At 40.4% G+C, this 24148-nt stretch overlaps 2 protein-coding genes across 9 annotated transcripts in view; one reads left to right on the top strand and one right to left on the bottom strand.

Annotated features, from left to right (window-relative positions):
• THADA (THADA armadillo repeat containing) overlaps nt 1-1744 on the bottom strand; it is a 161280-nt gene extending 159536 nt beyond the window's left edge. Inside the window, exons 1-2 of one of the 2 annotated variants that reach the window (XM_027454105.3) lie at nt 1610-1744; nt 656-751 (exon numbers count right to left, since the gene is read on the bottom strand). In XM_027454105.3, the coding sequence (XP_027309906.1) occupies nt 656-731 (76 nt within the window). In that variant the 5' untranslated portion in view covers nt 732-751; nt 1610-1744. The remainder of the gene's footprint in view (nt 1-655; nt 752-1609) is intronic. The other variant, XM_072035746.1, reaches the window with a different exon arrangement.
• Nucleotides 1745-1827: 83 nt separating this feature from the next.
• Nucleotides 1828-24148, top strand: part of PLEKHH2 (pleckstrin homology, MyTH4 and FERM domain containing H2) — a 61761-nt gene continuing 39440 nt past the window's right edge. For 6 of the 7 annotated variants that reach the window (XR_011808217.1, XR_011808218.1, XM_027454110.3 and 3 more), the window contains exons 1-2: nt 6282-6415; nt 10533-10662. Coding sequence is in view for 5 of the 7 variants with exons in the window: in XM_027454110.3 (XP_027309911.1) it covers nt 10540-10662 (123 nt within the window). In the remaining 2 variants the exon portion in view is untranslated. Of the gene's footprint in view, nt 2068-2733; nt 3601-6281; nt 6416-10532; nt 10663-24148 lie in introns of those variants that run through there. The other variant, XM_005015282.6, reaches the window with a different exon arrangement.

The raw sequence follows: 24148 nt of genomic DNA, 5'->3' as shown, positions 1-24148 counted from the left end.
TTAAAAAAGGAGTTACAATAAACAGCATAAATAATAACTTATTTATAATAAGAAATCACTGCTTAATTATTAACTTTTTTGCCATTCCACTAAACCTACTGGTGCCATGTCCTTTAAGTCACCTTAACAATAGCTTAGCACCAATTTTTTCAAACACTGTCCCGTGCACCAGCTCTGCCTTCACTGCATCCTCCCTTCAGACATTTATAGACATTGGTCAGATTTCTCCCTGAGCCTTCTCTTCTCAAGGCTAGGCAGCCCCAGCTCTCTCAGCCTTTCCTCTGAGGAGAGATGCTCCAGTCTCCTCATCATCTTCATGGCTTTTGCAGACTCTCCCCAGTATGCCCATATCTCTCATACTGGGAAGCCCAGAATTGGACACGATACTTCAGGTGTGGCCTCACCAGCGCTGAGCAGAGGGGAACGATTACCTCTTTAAACTTTGCCACAGTAAAAAATTGTTGTCATTACATTAAAGAAGGCAAGAAATAGTAACCAAAAAAAAAGAACAAAACCATCCAAAACAAAAAACACCGCAAACAAAACAATAAAAAAAAAAAAAAGAAGATCAATTTCAGTAGCTACTCAAATGTGTTCTACTAACAGAAACAAAAACAAGATTAGTTCAGGAAAAACAAACAAACGAAAACCTTACTCTGAAGTTTTTCAAGCTGCTGGTGATCAAGTAAGAATGCATCAACCTGAACTTCTTTCTTCTTCTTTAAAACCATTTTAGCTGATGAAGAGACACCTGTTAAAAGAAATACAGAGCACCTTGTTTTAAAAGCATAACTATAAACACTTCCTCTAAGAGCCTTTTTGCTGGCCTAAAATATTGCTTATTGTATTATTTGTGCAATTTCTTTTGCAAGATAATAGTTCTCCTTCATGATTTTCAACCACTCTAAGCATGTCCAAAATCTGCTGAGACTTTGTGGCACAAAGAGGAAATCTGAGAAAAGATTTCAATATTTGCTGGATAAGCCTCAAACTGTCACACTGGAGTCCTTACTGCACTTGTTACGTAGTCTGCAACACGTCCCTTGGTCACAGCCTGTAAGTATCACGCAGACATGGGAATTACACCACAGAACTCCTGTTGCTGCTTTAGTTTACTGGACCGAGCGTTTAAAACTCGCTTAAGACGTAACGCGAAGCGAGGGCTACCTAGTGAACCACAGTTTTATTCCTGGAGACATCAACCTGCGCTTCCTCTGCCACAGCAAATGTTGCAGAGAGGAAGTTATCCCCTTTAGGGCAGTGGAAATTTCACGTGCGCTGCAGTTTCCCTGCCTCATGAGCCCACTCCCACACAGCACCTGAGGCTGGCGGGACCCCCGCAGGCTCCCTGCTCCTGCGGGGCCACCCGCTGCGGGGTGCCCCGCGTCCCGGCGGCTCCCACATGGAGCCACCGCAGCCCGTGAGGGCAACCAGCCGCCGAGGGAAGGCGCCGCCGCCTCACACCCCCCACATCCGGGCCGCCCCGCAGCACCACAGCCCGGCGGCGGGCGGGGAAGGGCCGCGGCCCCGCCGCCATGGAGGCCGCGCGGGCGGCGGAGGGGGGGGGGGACGGGGAGGAAGCAAAATGGCGGCCACCGCCGGCCCTTACCCTGAGGGGAGAGGCTCGGCACGGGGCGCCGCTCCCCGGCCCGGTCCCCGCTGCCCCGCCTGCGCCGGGTAGGGCCGAGGCGAGGCGAGGCGAGGCGAAGCGAGGCGAGGCGAGGCGAGCCGGGCTTTCCCCGCCCCGCAGTCCGGCCCCCGGCGCCGCCTCCAGCCCCGGCGCTGAGGGGCCGGAGCTGTAACCTCGCCGGTCGCGGGGCGCCCAACCGGGCACCTTCCCCTCGGCGGCGGGGAGAGGGATGGCAGTGGTTCCCCGGAGCCAGGGCACGGCGGCTTTAGGCCTCAGCAGCCGGGTCGTGCCTCCGGGTATCGAGTGGGGACTCTCCTGGGCCTTCTGTAGGAAATCCCACAGTGGGTGAAACGCGTCTCTGTGCAAGCGGCTGTGGTGAAGCGCCAGATCACCCAGTAGTCGCGGGGCCATTGGGATTACACAGCGACAACGTTTAGGTGAGGAAAAGCAGGAAAAACACACTTTTTGCCACCCCACTTTCACCCAACAACAATTTTCTTTCAGCCCAAAGTACCTCAACTCAACAAGTCTCAGTTCGTGACTTTCAACAAACTTCTGCATAACTTAATACTGACATTTTGTACTGCCGACTGACTGGAGACATACATATAGCCAGAGGAACCACGGAAAGGTTTCGCCATACCCATACACATGGGAAATGCTTTGAGTTTTTCCCTGCCGGCTGGTTGATTTCCCCTCTGCTCTGTGTGTGGCAGCTTGTAGCAAGTTGACACCACTGCTGGCACTGTGCCTTGCAGGGGCGTGCCGGGCTACCTCCAGCTCCAAGGGAGTCCGAGTGCCGATCTGTATGATTTAGCCTCCCAGATAAATCAAACTGATGCATCCTCATTTAGGATAAGTAACATCTCCAGCCAGCTGAAGTAAATCTTCAGCTCCTTATGCTCAGTTCAATACCGGCACATTTTACATTTCATTGAATCTTCTACATACGTGCTCCCTATTTTCAGTGGAACCATTTCTAGGGTTCCAGCTCAGTATATCCTAGCTCACTTTCTGTCCAGCTAGGAATAACTGTCCAGCAGCTTCCTGCTTACAAAACAGCTTTCCTACTTTTTTTTTTTTTTTTTTTTTTTTTTTTTTAGACTTGAAGAATGCACACTTTTGTAGTGCAATGCAAAGCAGCAGCATCTCAAGAAATCTCAAGACTCACACGCTTGCTCTGGTCCCCAAGAGCACCAAGTTTCCAGTAGCTAAAAATCACTTACTTATAACTAGCTCACGTAATATCACACAAAACCACACCATATAACATGGATGTTCTTATACCTCCAAACGTGCCTTTATCACTGAGCAGCTAGCCCAGCATGGCTTATCAGACTTTGCTACCTTGGAAAGGTGTCACTCTGTGATCATAACTTCTGTTTCTGCTGGTAAGGAGCAACCAACCTTTGAATTACTGGTGTTTGTGCTCTGCTATACATCAAATGAAACAAGCAGATGGCACATCCAAAATGAAATGAAGTATTTAAACCATGGAGTTCATTGTCCTGGGACGCTCTGGTTCTTGAAAAATTACATTTCTTCAAAAGCAGCTGGGCTACATCATAGAAGGAAGAAAAAAAATCCAGCAAAAGTTTCAAAATAAAATTTCTGGCTCACAAAATCCCTGAACCACAAGGCAACTAGAGACAAGGACAGTGCGCTGGGAAAATGCCTCTTTGCTTCCTCAGGCAATGGCTGGCGCAACAGCCAAGAGACTGGGCACCAAGCTGAGCAGCCCTCGGCACCAAGCTGGCATGGCTGTTTTTGCTGTGATGGCCGAGCCGGTCTCTGCAATTTGTCAGATGTTTTTTCTAAGGGTTGGATTTATGTTTACAAACTTTACAGTTGAGACAAATCAGTGAAAATTCCTCTCAAAGGAAATATTCTAACCCACACTGCTGGAAACCTGAATTTTGAAGTTGAAAGTTCTAATCTTCTGTAGCTAAAGGTCTGCATGCCTGTATCTGGTAAGTAGAATATTTTAAGCCTATAATAATAATAAATAATAATATACAAGTCTACCAAGAATTATTACTATTAATAATATTTATATTAATAAATATATTGATAATAATATTTGTAATTAGCAGTTATATTAATAACGTATAAGCCTATTTTCGAGGGAGATCATTAAGTTACTTTGAAACTTTCACAGAAATCTGCTGTTTAGTGCAATATAGCATTTTACCACTCTGTGGCGCCAAACAATTAAAAAGAGGTTGTGCTTTTAAAGGGAAACCATGGATCTTCCCAAAAGCTGTATTTTTCTTAGTAGAAAAAGCCTTCACTAGTAACTGAAGTAACTACAGATTCTTCCATTCAGAAGTACCCAAGCACAAACATTACAGGCCATTATGTAAGATGACATTTTCCTACCAGTGAAAGACAAGCTGTAGCCTTCAAATAACATTTAAAGATATGTCGTGGTGATACCATAAATTGAACAGGAATTATCTTTCTCCCTTCCCCACTTAAACAAAACCTTTTAATCTGCTTTTTGAAAGACCATATGATACCTTTTAATTAATTCTAACACTAACTGAAGATCATCTATTCCTTCCTTTATATCACAGTTATGTGTTACAACTAGTATATATGGTGTTATGGGAACTTTCTTTCCATTGAAAAGCCTAAAATACATCATGCTTTTAAAGAATCCGGATAGAAATGACACAGAAGATGGTGTCTGATCTGAGGTTTTGGAATCGCAAGATGTTTTCTGGAATACATTTTCCAATTGTAGATAAAAACACCAGTCTAACCCTAGCCTCAAATGGTTGCAATGCTTATCTGTGTGGTACAGAGAACCAGAAGAAGCCCCATTTGTCATGGCAGGTTCATAAGGCTTTGATCCAGTGTGTCAGAACCACGTTCTGTGTAGTCATGGAAGTCTAATAACCCCCCAAATTTTACTTCCCACTTGCAGGTTTGATAACAACTTGATAATCTCTGGCATGGAGCTAGTGACGTTCTTTGGGTTAGCTTCTACACTCTGGACCAGATGTTTTGTAATACAGGGTTCACAATACTTCAAATTAAATGTGGTATTCTTGTTCAGTAAGACAAACAAAAACTTTGAAGTTACTTTGTTGCATTAAGGTCAGATTGCAGAGATAAAGGCAGAGCAACATACACTTCTTTGGTCGGCATCTGTTCTTTGAGAGAGGCTTTGTATGTTGTGGTGTTTTGTATTTACTTTGATCTACTTCTGTAGTGTGGTGTAGTTTGCTTCTTCAACATACTGTGTAGCAGTGATATATTTTGCATGTTCTGTACGTACTTGCAAGACTGTGCCTCTGATTTATTATTGCTTCTGTGTAACATCTACTTGTGACAACAGCAGTGAGAAACACCTCTCCACGAGACTGCACTTGTGTGCAAAATAGTTTTCTATGTTTGTATCACGCCTTTAAGATTCATGGCATTCCCACCTTCTAATTACAAAACAAAGGTTTATTCTGTTCTGCGCATTGCAGCTGGTCTACTTGTAATTTCATTCCCTTCAGTAACTGACCTTGGATTCTAGACATATCGGCATTACCTGTCAGGGCAGTTCAAAGAAAATCTTCAGCATCCCTACTCCTTCTTCCAGACTATTTTTCTCATGCCTCTTTACCTGTCAGTACCGAGGGCTGCACAGCTGCAGAGCATCATTATTACTATTATCTGAGCCAAAGAAAATGTCAATCCGCAAATCAACCTGAAAGAAACACTCACGGAGCTCATGGGCTTTGCTCTCCCTCTTGCGGTCCATGCCTGCCATTCCCACAGCCTGCGGTCTGCCTGGGCTCCGCGCACCCCAAAGTCAAACGCTCTCCACAGCGTTGGGTCTATCTGCAGAGGATGGCTGAAAGCAAACACGAAGTTTGCATTAAACACCAACACTAAATCCTCTTGTATAGAGGTGGTTAGGAGCAGGAGGATAATCTTTATTCTTTTGGAGAAATATTTTCATGTGAACAACTAACATTTTTTTTTTTCAGTTCACTTGTTTTTAATGCGGCTTTTCAAGACACTCTATAAAGAGGATATTAGGTAAAAAATAATTCATTTCTTGCTATTCCAGCAATGATATTTTCAATATGTTTTTCAGCGGTGTTTCAAAACTACATGAGGCACTTAGGAAAGTACCAGCATATGAATCAGATCCAGTGGAGTTCTTTGGCTACTTTAAGGTCACTGCAAGCGAGTGGAAACCTGGAAGCTGTACTGAACTGAATAGGAAAAAATGAAATTGTGTGGATGATCAGATGGGAACATTTGAGCTTTCAAGGCCCTTTTTTTTTTCAGTCACAAAACCACGCACTTTCACTGACTGATCATCGTGACCGAGCAGCGTACACAAAAAGACCACCTCACTGTACCAGGAGCCGAACACAGTGGTGGCGAGCAGGCGGTTTGTGCAGCAGAACCCGCAGACCATTTTGTCCCTCTAGCTCCCAATCCAACCAAAAGACAATCCCAAAATCTCCACCCAGACCCATAGGCTGCCCACAGCCCCTCCGGGCAGCCTGTCCCAGCACTCTGTCACCTCACAGCACCGAAGCGCCCCCTCATATCGAGCCGCGACCTCCCGGGCTTCACTTTGTGCCGGGCTCCCCCCGCCGGGCTCAGGCCCCGCCCGGGCTCCCCGCCGGGGGCGGCCCCGGCTCCTCAGTGGCCGCGGCGGCCGTCGCTCAGGCGGGGTGCCTGGCCGCGGGGATGGTGGGGCGGGCGGCCCGCGGCGCCCACAGCCCGGACGGCGCCCGGCGAGGCGAGGCGAGGCGAGGCGAGGCCGGCCAGGTGGGAGCTCGGGTCCCCGACCCCCGCCCTCCCTGCCCTGAGGCGCGGAGCCCGCGGGGGGCGGCGTCGTGTGAGGGGCATGGAGGGGGATGCCGACGGCTTGGTGGGGGGTGACGTCATGTCAGGACATGGTGGGGGGTGACGACATGGTGTGGGGCTGACGTGATGTGAGGTCACGGTGTGGAGCCCGCGGGGTGTAGGGTGGCGGGAGGAGGGCGCTGGGGGTCCCTGCTCATGTGGGGTGCCCAGCAGAGTGAGCCCCCCGAAAAGGGGGCAGCGGGAAGCACGCAGCTTCTCATTGCGCTTAATAAAGCAAATTTTATTAAAAGTGCCTCCACATCCAGCCTTCCCAGTCCCATCCAGAGGTTACTCCTTGGTGTCATGCCGTGACCTCGCAAAATTGCAGCCCCCAAAATGGTGACACGAGGTGGTTTTGCGCGGCGCGGTTACAGTGACCACGTACAGCCGAGGGTGCTCCATGGGCCGTGCCGCCTGGCTGCCCCCTCGGCCCCACAATGAGGGGATCAGGAGGGCCAGAGCGGGGTCCCGTCCCTGAAGGAGCGTGCCACACGCTCCCCACAGCACAGAGCAAACAGCGGCAGAACCTGCCCTAAATCGGGGTTTGAAGGCCGTTTTCCATAGCTTAGGGTGCAGTTCGTCTGGGCACGGCATTTTGCAAAATGAGTCAAATGGAAAATAAAGTTCCCAGTGTTTTAGGTGAGTTTTGCCTGGCCACTGACAAACCTGCAAATGGCTTCCTTGATTCCCGAACAGGTCCACTTTGTGGCTCATCGTTTCCTTTCTCCAGCCCAACCTTTCTGGCTCCAAAAATAATTTGGAAGCTCTGCGTTTGGGTGGAAGAAGGGCTGCAGTACAGGGCCCTTGGGCTGTAACGCTGTAGGATGGTGCTGCTCATGGTAGGCAAGCCAACAAGCACTGCACAAACCCCCTCCTAGTGAAGCAGGAGGATTTATCAAGCTTCCTCCAGCAGAGAAAGGACGGAGCATATGGACAGAATATGAAATGTTTAGTTAAACACAGCGTTTTGTTAAAAACAGAGCAAAACACTGACAGCATGATAAGGAATATGTAAATTTTTAACATGCTTCAGAAAGCTGGAACATTGTTCCCTCCTTCCCCCTCAGATGTATTTTGATAATTTCCAAGCAGACAGCAAAAAAAAAAAAAAAAAAAAAAAAGGAAATTATTTCCATCCCTTTGGGGAGAATGTGACATTCTGGCTTCTCGAAGCCTATGAAGAGGTTTATAAACTTAAAAAATGAAAAAGACAAATTTAATCTTTCCAGACTTGTCAAACTTGTCTCAATTAATTTTTGATGACATAATTAGAACTTACCACTTTAATGTGTGCTTTTTTGGTTTACTTTTCAAAAGATTTTATTTTTAAAGCCTGCGAAGAACGGAGGGCTTTGCAGTGGGAACTGGAGCAGGAAGAAGGGGAGGACTCTGTAGGTTAGAGTGCTGATTCAGAGCACTCTATGAAGCCAAAAGAGATGAACTCATTTTTTTTTCCTCCCTTGGGGACTCAAACACGAAACAGGAAGTCATTGATTCAAAGCAAGATCATTCACTCCACAATTGTAAACAGTGTATTATGTGTCTGTAAATATTTCCAGAACCCATTGGCTTTTTGGAAAATGTGAAGTAAATTATAATAATCTCTAACAAGCATCCCACAATAAAAAGAGTTATTCTCGAACTTTTTATCTGCAATGTTTATACAGTGGAATATTAATTAGCTTGGGCATTGAGAAACTACTTGGCTGAACGCATTGTTCACTGCCAGAAATCCATCTACTCAAATGTTTTGTCTGTTGAAACACAAACATTTTTAGCTCCACCCTGCAATATTGCGCCCTACGAAAAAGCAAAAATTCTTTCCCAATTTTATCCATTTGTATTTTCACCACCACAAACACTGAAATATCCTACTGTTAACCAGATGTTGGCAGAGTTCGTCTCTGTCTTACGTAGCTGTGATTAGTCAACAAGGAAGAACACTGTAAAAAAAGAAGTCCTAAGTAGACAATCTAATAGGAAATTGTCATTCTTCAGTAGTTAGGAGACCAGACCATCTGCCCAAATCAGTCCATGCTTGAAGCCACTGCTTCCTTTGCAGAGTAGGAGAAGCTGCTGCTTGGAAGTGTCCCGGTGCATGTGGGAACTCTGCACAAGGAGAGGGGATCAGGGATGGGACAAGGGGAGGAACCTGCTTCCCTCACAGTCCCGGGAATCTTCTGGCAAGCTTAACACCATAGGGGAAATGATAAAGATGCCAATCACCTACAAGGCTGGCAGTGGAAGAAATGCTAGTGTGCTTAAAGTTGAGAATTTGGGTGTTGCAGGATCCACTCAGGAAACTATTTTAATAACGTACTTGAATCTCAGCAGTTCCACAGGGATTCCTGAGCTCCAGAGTAGAGGATTCCTGAATAGGGATGGTTGTAACCTTGTGCTTAATAGCTTGAACCACAGCCTGAGAGACCAAGAGAAAGAGAGGGTCAGGAGTGGAGCAGTTACCTTCAGGCAAACAATTACGGCAAAAATACTTTCCTCTTTTTACTTCTAACGTAGATATGGAATGAAAGTAACAAAGAAATTAGGGTGTGGAAAGGAAAGGAAAGTTGTGACAGTTTTTCACCTGCTTAGCAATGGTAAACTTGAGAGTAATCTGAGATGTTGAAAACTCAGGAAAGAACTAAAAAGTACTACTGGGTGTATCGCAAAAAAATGTTAAAGTTTTGGAATCCTACTCGTGACTTTGATTTCTCTTGTGGTGCTTTGCCTTTTTTCTTCCTGGCATCAGAAGCATTGTCAAAGGTAAACCTGTGGGTCCTTCCCCTGCAGCTGGGGCTCCCTCCTGCAACAGCAGGAGCTGGGGAGAGATGGAGCTGCACATTTTGCATCTTGGCTCTTCTGTGCTGGTCTCTTCCATGATGCTGAGCTGTGCCCACGTGCCCGTGTTAGCATCACCTTGTCCATGGCATAGGTGACCGACATGCAGCATGGCTGATACTCTTGTGTTTGTTCTGGTCTTACAGCTGCCTTCCACTGAATGGTGCTTTGCTGTCTGGTTTGTATGTGTGAGATAAATTGAATTCCCATGGACAATCCAAGCGTTATTTCACAGCCAAACCTATATGTTCGGATCCATGTAAAGGCCGGGGCCCTCACTCGCAAGGAAGCGTCTTGAGCTGAGTGATTACATTCAGCCCTCCACTTACTCTCTGTTAAGCTGTCTACAAATAGCTGGAATACAACAGAGCCCAGTCCTTCTGCTTACACACAGATGATTTTCTTGGCTTCTCAGATTCTAACCATGATGAGCCAGCTCTCATCCTGAATAATTTTTCCAGCAGTGCTTGTCCAAAAGGGCACAGAGCTTAATTTTCGGAAGGCATGAGCAGTTAAACATAGATGAAAGCACATTATTTTAGTGAACTTGAAACACAGATGAACCGGGATGTTCTGAGATCTACAGCTGATACAAGGGGATTGTTTTCCCTGGGGAGACCTATTCAGGGCCATTTGCTCACCTATCTTTACATCTGGAACCATAAGCTCCAGTTTGCATCTCTTTAAGGAGATTAAATTTTCAAGGCGATCTGATAAAACATAACAATTTTAAAACACTTTACTGAATCACCTGCCAATCAGTAAACCAGCATAAAACCAAATGTACTGCTAACTTCTGTGTAGCTACACCTATATAAGGCATTTTCTTAACAAGAGCTCAGTTCTCCAGAAAGCCTCTCTATGCAGGAAGGGATATACACAGGAACTGAAGGTTAAAATACTTGACTTTTCACTGCTGATGATGAAAAACACATTGCAAACCTGAAATAACTGAAGAAATTAAATTAAGGTACACCTAAATATTATCAGCACAGATTTCACAAATAACCCCTTTACAATAAGGGCCTTTGTAGGCTCACGTATTTTCTTTCACTAAGTTTTATGGAGTTGTATACGTACAGAAGCCGGGGGTATTCTTGAGATTTATGTAAAACAGCTTAGTAACGTATATGTTAAAAAGTCAAACATTTAAAACAGACTCAGTTTGAGGTGTGTTTTTTTTTTTTCTTCCTTTTTCCAGCATAAATATGGCTGATCTATCAGAGCCAGAAGGTACAGTGAACTGGAAGGAAAGATGTTTAACTCTGGAGTCACAGTTAATGAAATTTCGTCTCCAAGCAAGCAAGATCAGAGAATTATTAGCAGAAAAGGTAGGTCTCATGGTATGAATTTTAATACTGTACAAATGATTAGATGATGGGGGTTCATCACAGTTCATGATTTAAGATTACTACTACTAAGATTTTTTTTTCCAGGAAGAGAAAAAAGTATTTTTTTTTTTAAAAAAAGGAAAACAGATCTGTTTTAATGCTGTAAAAAAATTTCACACAACAGATTTGCTAGCAAAGATGTTTACTTTCAAATGAAAACACCCAGGCAAATCTCATGAAGAGAAAAAGATGTATCCAGTAGTCAAGTTTATGACATTACTTAGGGAAATGTGTTAAATATTGACAATATTTAAGATCTGATTTAAGACATAAAAACTGTTGGAGAAAAGAAGTATTATTTTCGTTAGTATTCCTTATCAAATCATACAGTTCAGCAGAGTTGTATATCCTATAAGACATCTCCAGCTGTGGAGAGTCTAGGTACCTTGGAAGGTGAAAAGTATTATATAATTTAATTTGAAGAATACTGTTTAAATATATCCTTTACTTTGCAAGAGAGAAATGTTTCACATGACAAGTTCAAATGTGTGGATCCCAACAGATAACTGCAAATGAACCCAAATTTGAAATACTTAAAAAAAAACAAACAACAAAACACACACACAAATAAACAAACAACAAAACAAGACAAAAAACACTGTTGCATTTACCGGGTTTAACACTTCCAACAGAACAAGGTAATTAAAAATAGAAGGGACAAAACATTCTAGAGAGTCTTTGGAACTATGTCATCATTATTACTGCCTTCAGTGAATTCCTAGTTAAAAAGCTATTTGGTGGAAACTGCTCTATTTTTCCTTGAGCTAAATCTTCCACCAATTGCTTCCCCCCCCCAAATAAAATTCATGTCCCTTTCTACTGTGTTAGAGGGAAGACAATTTTATTTTGAATAGATTTAAGTTAGTGCTTCTCTTCTATAAACTTACCTGTTCTCACTTTGAAGCCACGCATGCATTTAGCATCCACCCTTAGTCTTATTTGAATCGTTTCCATTTTACTGCATTTTGGTGGGGACCAGAACTGAATAGTATTCCAGCAGGAAAAATATGTATTGTTTATTTAAAAAAAAATAAAAAGGACGGTGTACACAGTTACGTACTCTGTTCCTTTCCTAATGAGTCTTAAGGTTTTGTTTACTTCGCTAAACAAATTTACCATCTTGTATGTTTTCATGGAAGTATCTGTCACAATTCCAGGATCTAGTCAAAGTCCTTTAGATTTCTGTTATGCTTCATTTTTTTATTTTATTGACTGGTCACTGAAACTTGTGAAGTTTGTTCGTTGCTGAGCCAATTCATGGAGGAACATTCCTTCTTACCCTGTGGCTGTTTGGTTCCTTTAAACACTTTCCAAAATATGAATTATATAAACCAGGTCTCTCTTATCTGCAGTCTGGGTGATTTCCTCAAAGAACTTCAGTAACTTTGTGACCTAACAGTCCTCTTTAGAAGGGCCACTTTGACTCTTGCTTAGCCTACCACCATTTATCCACATGCCCCCTAATTCTGCTCTTACAGTTTCCACTGAGTTGCTACCTACAGATTACACATCAATAGGTGGTTCAACTATCTCTTCCAGTTATTGACTGGGTGTCGTTTGGTCCTGGCAGTTCATCACTGTTGATTTTATCTGGTAATGCCCTTCTCGTATCTAAGGAGTTAGAAAACTTAAACCTGAGATGGAAAAAAATGGGGAAAAAATAATTTCTGGATCTGACTTTTTTCATTATGTAGGTCTTTTTATTAAAGTTAGCATTAAAATGTACAACAAAGTAAAACCTTTGTGTAATAATATTGAGTTCTGCTGGCATTGAATTTTTAGAGTTAATACTCCAAGTATCTTTGCCTTGGCATGACTAAAGATACTGCTGTTAGAAATCACTGTAATTGAAAATTCTATTTTATTTTTTTTTTTACCTAATGGTAAATTCTTATTGAGCAATTATTGCAGGGTATAGGGTTCTGAAAGAATGACCAGTTGCCCAAATGCCATCCTGTGATATCTCATCTTAAAGAAATGGGAAAACCTTGTGTCCTACATTCCAGTTAGCAAGACATGTCCATCAGTTGTGGACGAGAACATCCATCAGAGTATAATGCCCTGTGTCATAACACTCAACAGATTATTGGCTGCTTACACAGTCAGGGCTTTTAGATGTCGTGTATATGTCTTCTGCCACTTCACGCCATTTAGATCACTACTGTTTGGGATAGAATTCAAGTGGCAAAACACTAGACGTGACTTTCCTAGGGACTTTCCAGCCTCCATAACTACCATTTCTTATGCAGCTGCTGATGATTATAATTTTGGCAACTGAAAAGTTAAAGTGCATCAACAGTGTTTCACAAAACCATCTGTGTTAAAAAATAAAAATGGAGATTTTAGAAGTAACCTTTGAATTCCTTCGTCTTTTCACTTTGTTCCTTTACAATTTGCGTTCCTAAGTTCTTAGCTGCTAGAAAAGTCCTCTTAAATTCACAGAAATGTATGCACTATTGTATCATTTTAGAATGTGCAGAGTTAACATCAAGGGTTTTCAGCACTGTGCCTGAATCAAAGCAGTCAAAGGAAAATTACTGATTCGCTCTCAACTGTGAAAAACGTTACTTTAAAGTTGAAAAGAAGCGTCTTAAGAACTTGTCATGTTACTGCCCTTTTGTTTTAGTTTTCCTTAATTTTCTGAGAATGTTTACAAAAAGCAAAGTGTTTACAGGAGTTGAAAATGGGAGAAATATTTTCCATTGAAGAGCATGGGTCCAACAAGTATTCAGCTGAGAAAATTTGATGTATTGCTCTCCAGAGCAGAGCATTGCTAGACTTCATTAAAAATTGGTCTTTCTCTTTACTTTGTCACTTTGACTTTTTAATATGAATCTTTCATTCGTAAACTGGAAGTCATTTAGGACATGCATCAAAGAGGCTGGTCAGAGCTTCACAAAATTAGACTGTATCCATCTCGAGATGTATCAGAGATGTATCAATCTTGCACGACTGAAAACCAGCTGTTTGCACTAAACCCTTAGCGGTATTTGTTTCCATGTTGGTTTCATTTGCAATGATCCAGTGGTTATTTTTTGCATATTTTTATTTCAAAAAATTGTAAGGTATACAAACAGTTCTCAGTATTTGTGAAGGGAAAGATACATCCACACAATTATGACATTAAACTGCATGGAATTGTTACTCAAAAATATATTTGGAAAACAGCAAAGGAAATACTGACAAATTGCTTGGCCAGTACTCGATCCTGGTATTAATGACAAGAGAAGAGCACAGCCTGTGTCGCTCCTGAGACTTATTACCCGTTGTAGAATGAAACAACTTATAATTTGCAAGGCACACAAATTCACACTCGTACTTTTGATTAGCATAGGCCTTTGTGGTTTTGTTTACACTCATCTCTGTGCTATGAAGTGTGTAGTAAAACATCGAACAATAGCACTAGAGAGGGTTCTACTTCAAAATAGCAAGAGAAATCACAGTCCTATAGCATGACAGATGTAAAGCCCTCATGGGTATTAAATTATGTAATTTATGTAATTGTTGCAGAAAACAGAGCGAGAGTGGTATTGTGACTAAATAGGAGGTCTCCACAGGAAGGTAATATAAATGAATTACTGTGGTAATTCTCCAGCCTTCTTCCTCTGCATGTAATTGAGACATCTTCTCAAGGCAATGAATCAGGAAAAGAAGTTTACATCCTGTTGCAGTATGTGTGTGACTTGTCATAAACTGCCATTGCTTTTTTTCATTGTGTATTCTATAATTCAGTCTAAAATCAGATTTTCATAAGGGTTTGTTTAAATTTATCCTTTTTTAATATCCATGTCTGCAATCTCTGTGCATTTGTAAATATATTTGGGCATTGAATGAATTGAAAAACTTGTCTTATACACCCAAAATCAAATACCTTTGCAAAGTTGTTTTCTTTAACAGTGGTTTTGCAAATAATGATCATTTAATGCAGAAATCTTCAGTACATTTTTTCTAATAGATTTGTTCTAATTTAGAAAAACAAATGACTTTTTTTTTTTTTTTTTAAGTCCATCAAGCACTCTTCCTTGAACCTCAGTGGCTGAGAAGTTTGAGAAATTTGTGTTATAATTATGTTTCAGCAGCATGGCTACCAGTACTATAATTCTGTAGTGAACTCAGGGGAGAGGAAGAGAGAGAGGAGCAAAGAAGTATACAATGTTTTCAAAGAACTAATCCATTCACTATTGTTTATCTGTTTGGGTTTTTTGTTTGTTTTCATTTTGCCAAGAAAAGAGTCCATATTTATAAATCTAACATGCAGAGAAAGAGACCTTGTTGGAGTTTTAAGCAGAAGCTGCTGCTGTAAGTGGGAGAGGTCTTTAAAGGAATTTAAGGAATGATGTAGAAAGTATCCCTAGTACGCCAAATTTAGGATGTGTGTGGAACTGAGTTTTAAGTAGAAGCCTTTATTTTAGTGCAGCTTGAGTCTTACACAGATGAAGAGTTCACTAAAAACCTTCACTGGTTAAAAGATTACAGTATTTCACTGCAAATTTAACTCCTAGCTAACATTTCATCTCAGAGTAAAATTTGGTGCCCTCATTCTTTTCATAACAAGTACATTTTTCACCTTAACTATGCATGTAACATGAGGTGTAAAGTTAATGTTTTTCCTATCACTAAAATTACATTGGTTACATAGCTGTGTTAAAGTTGCTCTTGGGCAGCCTGCACTGAATTTCGTTTTCATCAGACCCTATAATAGTCTGAATATGGCACTATCCCAAATGTTGCATTATGCAACATCCAGTAACACTCAGCATTTACATGAATGTCTCCAAGTTTGATTCCTTGCAGAGGATCATTACTTTGTAGTTTGAATGACTTGCAACAAATACAAATGATCAAGATAGAGAATTATTTTCATATATGTATTGATTTGCTCACTTTTAATCTGTTGATTTGAGTACTCTGTATAAATGCTCAGCTGGCGACTGTGTGTGTACATGACAAATACAAGAATATTCATACTTTCTGGACAGATCATGCAAAGTGAATAACACTTGATCTTTAGGCCAAGTACTGTTTCCAGTATATTCCAAAACACAACACATTCATGACTTACAGGCTTGCAAACCAGCAGTGAAATCCACATCCTTCTGTATTTGTATTCATTTTGGAGACTTATTTATGTTGTTTAACATTTCCAAATGAAACAGATGCAGTGTGCTTTATTATCTGTGGCAGGACAGTCTAAAGGTTGATGTTTTCAGAGGTCAAGTCCGTAATACATTTCACTTGTGCAGTGATTGCGGAAAAAATAGTGAAAAAGTGCAATGAGTATTTGCATTAGCATTCAAGGGATTATGAAGAGTGAAGTAAAAGAGGGCAAATGCTGAAAAAAATATTCAAATGAAGATTATTTTTCAGTATTTCAGTTGCTCTTCAAAAAACTCTCTTGTCATGGAAAGCAATTCAGACAGACAACACCTGAATGAAATAATAAACTCCCTACTGGCCCCTGTGTCCCAGTTTTCACTGCTGATGACTGAAACCAGCATATAAAGAGAGTGCCAGAGTGCTGCCTGGGCCTCTGGTCTTGCGCTAGACTCCGTTCGGGTAAGCCCGTGCTCATGTCTGTGCACCAGTGAATGGAGCTTTGCAGAGGGTTCACACAGGGAGGACTTCATGTTCATTTGTATGATTTAATAATTAAATCTATTGTAAGTTAATGTGCAACTGGGAAGATAGAATCAGGAGAAAGCAAGGAGAGGTGAAGAGAATAAAAGTTTAAATTTTTGTGCTTAGGGTTGTAGGCTTGTTTACACCTTTTCAACACCCATACCTTTTCCACTGTAACTCTATTTTTATCCTTTGTCTATTATTAACTTTATGCCTTACCTTTTTATGGCAGCAAGAAGATTTTTTTTGTTTCACTATTTTTGTATGTTGTAAACCTATATTCTTTCTAAGGAGGGTGAAGATGGAAAAAAAAAGAAAGAATGAAAGAGAACTCAGGAAGCAATAAATCAGCTGCTGTCCTAGGAGCCAAGCTGTGTAATGAGAAAGCACAGCCAGAGGATGAAAACCTTGCTGCTGCTGGTGTGGAGGTGGGGGCATCAGTTCTGTTCCAGCCACCTGAGATGGGGCAATTGATGGATGTTGTGGAAGCTGAGATAGGAGGCAGGCGCTGTGCAGACCCTTGCCGTTTCAAAGATTTCTTTAAGAGTTTCAGCTCAAGAAGCTACAAAATTTTTTTTTTTCTTTTTTTCCTGGAAGCAACTCTTCCTGTACTTACAATTTATGCTTTTAATTTTCATTCCCTCAGAGAGTATTTTCAGGCTTTAAATATCTGTTGTCATGTCTTCAAACTGCATCATGCCACCTTACTTACATTTCTGGAATTTTGCTTGCTCCTGTAGCATCCGTGCTCCCTATGTGTCTGTCCTACACTCTTCAATTTCGTAAGTAAATTCAGTTTCAATCAAGTCAAGTTTTCAATTTTTTCGACTTTGGCAAGTACTTCTGTACTTTGGCAAGCAGACTTTTGACTGGTACCTTAGATCCATAAGCTGTCACCTCAGACAGTGACATGAAAAAAGGCCTCCTATTTTAGATATTCATGTTCATGCTCTCATCAGAACTTATAATTCAGCAAGAGAAAAGTAGCAGGATTTCAGCAGTCGTAGTACAACCATCAAAACAAAAGGAAGCAGGTAACTGCCTTGTCACAGAGATGAAAAATCAGGTGTTGGTACATTTCTCAGAATTTTAAGTACCCTGTGAGACTTCTTTTTCCCAGTTCGCCACCATGTGCCTCAGTACATTCTTCCACCTTGTTAAAATGCTATCTCCACTCCCTTCAAGATTTTGAATGTTATGGTAACAGCTGCTTCTGCTGGAGTGGAGGTCAACGTAATTTGCATTTGATTGTGTCTCTACAACTTAACTATCAGGATAAGATTTGAGTTGGAAAAGAAGACAGCCAGAGTGAACTTTCCTATTATTTCACCAGGCTTAGGAAAGTCCTAAAAAGTCCGTAGGAAAGACCGAAGTTGGGAAAAGCACAAACTATTCAGCCAGCAATACATACTGCTCATTTGACCTTCACTGCACTGCCTCCCCAAATCCCACTGCTGAATTTCACTTTTGTAAGTCTCTATGTTTACTGGCAGCTGTCCTAGACTACTAGTTCTGTAAGAGTTCTCTCCCTGGGCTTTTCTGTTCCATATTTTTAATGTATATATTTTCCAGAAGAAAACATTAATTTCTCTGTAATGAAGTCAGCTGAAATGTAAAAGATTGTTTTCCATGTGTACTTTTCACATATTCAGCAAATGCTAGGAAAGACTTTTGTGCTAAATAGTTATTTCTAAAATCTTGTTCAAATACAGACAACCTGCAGGAAAACATAGAACTCAGTGGTTATACTCATTATGTGATGCATACTGATAAAAGTTTTGAGACTGATCATTTTGGAGACGGAACAGATGGAGAATGGTAATTTTTGTCTAAGGACAATTTTGTCATTTTGTTCCAAGTAAAGGCTTTTGGGCTAAACATAGGTCATGAGAGCTAGCTAAAAAGCAGAGTTAAGTGAGACTTGCAATTAAGACTAAAGTGCCTTTTGCCTACCTACAAGAACAGTGCCAGAATTTCTTGTAGTTAGAGCAGACTGGACTGTGAGTGGGGACAGAAGACTGCAAAATTATTAGCAGTCTTCAGAAAGAAGTAATAGATGTGTATGTATATGTGTATACATATATATGTGTATGAAGCTAAATTGCTTTTACACTCCTAATTCTGAACACATAAAATGAGTAGGAGGAGTTGGTTAGATAGAAAGTCTGCAGAGGACCAGCTGGCACTGCTTTGTTCATGAGAATTCTCACCTTTTACCTCTTCATTGGTATTAAAAATAGCTAAGACAGAAGGAGGAAAAAGGGGCCACACTGAGAAGTGGTAGCTTGTGAGCTGCCAGGTTGTGAGTACCAAAGTGAGTTTTGCACTAGTCATAACCTACGTGAGCATTAGGTGGGATCTAAAGGAAGAATAAGGCTGTGACTTTGGGAATTTAATCTAAATAACTAATTATTTCATCTAAATATGGATTTCTTTTCATGTAGGGAATAATGTCAAACAGTAAAATTGCAGTAAAATAGTGAAGAAAATCCACTGTGCTTGATCTGAGTAGTCCAAGGAACATTTGAGCCACCTTAAGATGTGTGTTATCCGATTTGGGGAGATGTGTAACAAAAAGATTGGGTTCAGAAAGTGGTTCTTTGTGACTAAATCTACACCTATGAGAAACATTTTTAGATTTCATCGTATTCTAAGGAAAGGCTTTTGTGCCAAAGTATTCAGTTTCATTTTTTACTGACACGTGGTTCATTTTGTGCATATAGGTAGGTAAGTGTCGCTTCCAGCTTTAGTGAGACAAGACAGACTTCTCTTAGTTAAAAAGGAAAGCTGTTATATGAAAGATGTCTTTCTAATTATTGTGTTGCTTTGGGGATAAAAAGTCAACCAGTAAAGAACAAAGTGTATCTTACCCAATGTATATGCCAATTCCTTCTTACAAACTCTCCTCTCGTTATTTTCCCTGTGCAATATTCATATTGTGGTTTCACGCCTTTATGTTTTGCCTGTGTGGCTTAATTGGTCCATTCCTCCTTTAAAGTCTGTTGTAGCACATAAATATGTGGCATCAGCCGTATGGAAGTTACTTGACACATAGGAGGGAAACCAGTGCCGAGACAGAAGGCAGAGCATCTGAAAATACGGGTGGGACATCCCCACCCAGGCAGCTCTTCGGTAACTGGAAGGAGGAGGAACGTGGCAGCGTTTTTTTAAGCTAAATCACCAGAAGAGAGACCTTTTTCTCAAAAGGTCGTGCTTCAAAAACTATCACTTCTAACTAATAAATGTGTGCAAGGCTTTATACCTCTATAGATTGGGCTAAGCATATTTCTAAACGTGAAAACTGATGGTGATCAAAGCCACTGATGGAAAGGTGGTTGGTTTTAAGAATTACTTAATCTTTGCATAAGGAAATGCAGATATTTGTTTAAATGCATGAGTTTAAACATACAAATGTAGAGCCAAAAGGGGAAGTCTTGGTCACATGCAGTGCTCTGGAATAGCCAGCAGGCATATTCAAATCATTTATAAACTTAGCAAGCACCAAATAAGAAGTCAGATCTTTTGTATCTAAGGCTTCTACTGCAAGGCAGCTGCAAAATCTTTTTGAGCCAATCTGGAAAATTTCTGGCCTATGTTTCTTCATCACCTGTTTATATCTTAGTGCTTCTTTGAAAGACAGGTGTAGGTGTGTTTATTCCTCCCTTGTTTCCCCTATTTGCTTATTTATAGAAGCAGTCATCTCCCCCTGTGAGCTCAGGGAATTACAGACGTCATTGCTGGTATGAATGTGGCTAAGTAGGAAGGCACAGTGCTGCTAAGGTTCACGGTGAGAATTCACTCTGATCAAACCTCTTTACTTTTAGTCTAAGTTTTTAAAGAGCTATTCTGTATAACACTGCCGCTTCCATCCAGTCTAAAGGCTGCATCTTTCTTCAGTTTTGGTAAGCCCTATGTGGTATGAGGAGGACTGATAGTTCACTAAATCTTAAAACGGACAGATGTGAAGCACAATTTTTCAACCAGAGATGGTTTAGGTTGTTTTTTCAGGTGAGGATTAATAGAAAAATTGAAATGTAAGAAAAAAGCAGACTGTAAACATTCTGCTCTCAAGTCACTGCAAGTTCTGCACTTAATCAACAGGCAGGCTGCATTTTGCGTTCAGAAACATGCGTTTTTAACTGGTATTTTGTTTTTGAAAACTGACCTGTTATCAACATGCTTTGAAAGGCTTGCAGCTTAGTGAAGCTTTTTTTTTTTCCTCTTCATTCATTGTTCTGTTCTTGTATTTATTTCAAAACACCATACACCGAGGTTTCCAAAAAGTCTGCGTGATACAACTTTATTGTTTATAATATTAAAATTGAGAAGACACTGTATTATGCACCAATTATAATATATTTTTTTAATGTGAATGTGACAAGTTACTACACTGAAAAATAACCTGGGTAAAAAATTTACTTTTTTGTTCCTATCAATAACAGACATTTCATAGCTCAAAAAGGAAAGAATTCCAACAACTTTTTTTTTTTTCTTTTATGAGGTTTTTGAAATAAAAGATTTCGTTTTGAATTACCAAATAATGTTTGGAAGTATCAGGGATATTATCAATGTAGTGCTGTAATTCTTCTATAATGCACGTCACAGGAATAATCATCTCTCTATATATGCAGAACTAAAAGTATATATACGCATATGTGCATACAAATGGAGTATTTATAGTGCAAAAATAGATGCAAAAACATTTTAGGGCAAAGGAATCTGTTTCTTGCAATAGATGTTATAATAAAATAGAAAATCCCTTTACTTGCACAAAAACATGTGTTGGACATTTCTGAATACAGTCAAGAAACTTCCAGGTAAACTTTGAAAAATAGTCACTCTAGGATTTGCTTCTGTATTTTAACAAATTCCCAGTGACTGTGTGTTGAGCTTCATTGACCAGACCTCCAAAACATGACACCTCTTCATTTTTATACTGCTATTTTTCTTCAAAGCATCCAATATTTATATACTTGTGGCATTTCTCTGTTCATTGCTTAAACAAAAATAGCTCAATTTGATGAGTGTCAGATGTAGAGTGGTTATTTCCTTACCAACTTTAAAACCAAATCTGTTTTTAACAATAGATACTATTTTCCATAATTCAAATAATTAATGCAGCATGCACTAACATGTTTTCTGAAAAGTACAGAGTTTTTACACTTTCAGAAAGAAGGAAAAAGTGCAGGTTAAAGTGGCAATCCATTCTTCCATACCTGTGTTGCTCCTGTTTTTCAGCCCGAATGTATTTTTTGTTCCTGTGCTGAAGACATTTAGTCTTTAAGACTATAAAACCAAAACCAGTCTAAATTATCATGGGAGACCTCTGAGTCCTTAATGAATTTTGGTAAGACCCTGAAACAATCATACATGTACGTGACAAGAATATTCTTTATCAGAGGTTTGTTGAGCTGGAGCACTATTTCAGGTTTTCCTATTCAGGACATAGAAATTTAAGCTTAAATATACTCTACATGCCAAATATTACCAATGTCATGTTGGCCCTCCGTGTTTCTGCTAGTAAGCCAACTCTGTTTCTGTTGAGACTCTATAGACTTTATTTTTTTGAAGCAATGTCTAGCCTAACACCTGATACATATCATTTAATTCTATTGATAATGGTGATTTTCACAGTTGTACATTAAAAGAACTAGGCGAGACAGAGGTCTAATTCAACAGATTTTGTTTTTTTCTAATCACTTTCTCGATAAACTCAGAGTTGGTCATCAATATTCAAGGTGCAGCCGTATGTTTTACGGATGCAGAAGAAATAACTCCTACATATTAACCTTTGCTTTCAAATGTCTTATGGCTACAGTTACCTGCCTATTTCATCTTGAGGTCAAGTTAAGATAGTATTGTAGTATTTACCTCCTTTGTTTTAATTTGAGGATCTTAAGCTGTCTCTTCATGGTCTGGAATTGTCTTCAAACTTACTGGGTAAAGAGAATTTACCACTGCATCTTATTCTTGAGGAGTTCAAAGCTTGGCTTTTCATTTAGGTCCACTTGGGTGTTCTCACCATCCCTCTCTCCCCACCTTCCCTCCCTCTCACACACACAGTAGCACTGTGATCGTTGATATGAAATCTCCTGCTAACTTAAAAAGAAAGGTTTAAGGCTAAATTTTCTTTGTGAAGAGAAAGCCTTTCACTGGGAACTAGTTCCAGTCTTTTGCCCAACAAGTTTGATAAACTTTAGAGTATCCTGAGGCAGTGCTTTTTTAATCTGCAGTCTCACAGGCCTGTAGAGTAGCAGAAAAGTTAAGAGTACAGATTTTGAATATCATCTTTTTTTTATTTTTCCCTGTAAAACTATTTTGGAGAATGGTTAGAGATCACTTCTGCTAATGGAAAAAAATATATATTTATATTTATTTTTTAAGTTTTACAATAGGCACTGTAAAACAAACCTAAATAAACCCCAAGTGAAGGGAGAATTGGGACTTACTTAGTAATTGCTAAGTAGCATCAACTTATTGAAAAGTTAGTCAATTTAACCGTTATACCAAGTGCTCATGTTTGGTTAACTATGGTATTCCACACTTGCTGAATAATACAGCTTGCTTTGTTTTGCTTTTTTTTTTATTTTATTGCATAGGAGACTCCTAAGACAAATTGAGGACCCTTAAGAAATTTTCCAAACAACAGCTCCCATTTAACTGTTGCCAGGAAGCTGACTGACACATCCCTCTTGTGAGATCATGCAAAGCTTCTTAGCATATCTTCTTGAAATAGTTAGCTCTTAAAGAAGCAAAACCAAACTTGTTCTTCCATTTTTAATCTCTGAAAGCTAGTTCTGTTGGTAATTATTCTCTCAGCTACTCTGACTCCTAGCTTTATGCCCATTTTAGCAACAGCTTTATTCCCCTTATATCCTCTGTCCCAGCAGACTAGGCGAACGTATTGCTATGTTCCAGGGCCACTGCAACATTCCTAGGAAAGGTGCATCCCACGGTTTTGGTGTAGAAACATGGAAGGACCTTAGGTTTGTCTTGCACTGTACCATCCCAAACTCCATCTCTTGTGTAGAAGAGCAGTGCCGCTGCTCTGTGCTCGTAGGTTTCTTATACGACCTTACAGCTGGAATTAATTGTACTTACAGGACATAAATGAGTTGCCAATTATGACTGTGGCAGTCACCTGCATTTACAAATTGTTTGCCTGTGAAAATTGGTGAACTACTTGCTACTCAGCAACAATGAATTTCACATTATAAATAGCTGAAGGACGTTGCTGTCGTAACATTATCATTATGACAAATTATTATTAACTATTACAGAGTATTGACAGTGTTCATTATTGATACAATGTCTGCACTTCTACTTGGTTTAGCATAGTGCTTCTGCTACAGCAGAACATTAGCTCTCCAAATACTCAGAAACAACCTCGATTTGTGAGTCAAAAACTCACTAAAAAGAAATGTCATAAAACTGATGTTAAAGTGGCTTATGTGAACTAAGCCTACATTTGAACATAAAACCAAAATAGATGGAAAGTAACCTTAGAATTCAAAATCCTACAAATTAAAGTCATTAAAACCTCAAAATGAAGTTGTACAAACAGGGAATTCAATACATGTGAGCAGAGAGAAAGAAGGCAGGCTTGTCTCTCTGTCTGTCTGTCCAGACTTAGTACAGGAGTGATGGGGACAATCATCTCCTTAGCGCTGTTCCTTCCAAACAACTCTTCAGGGACCAGGTGCATCATGTAATGTTTATCACTCTTCTATCAGTAGAGCGTTTTGGTATTACGATGTAGACTTTGGGTTCTTGTGTCCTACGAGAAAGTCCTAGAAGGTCAGCCACA

This window comes from Anas platyrhynchos, chromosome 3, assembly GCF_047663525.1.
Source record: "Anas platyrhynchos isolate ZD024472 breed Pekin duck chromosome 3, IASCAAS_PekinDuck_T2T, whole genome shotgun sequence".
In the NCBI taxonomy this organism is placed as follows: Eukaryota; Metazoa; Chordata; class Aves; order Anseriformes; family Anatidae; genus Anas; species Anas platyrhynchos.
This window is presented reverse-complemented; position numbering and strand designations above follow the sequence as displayed.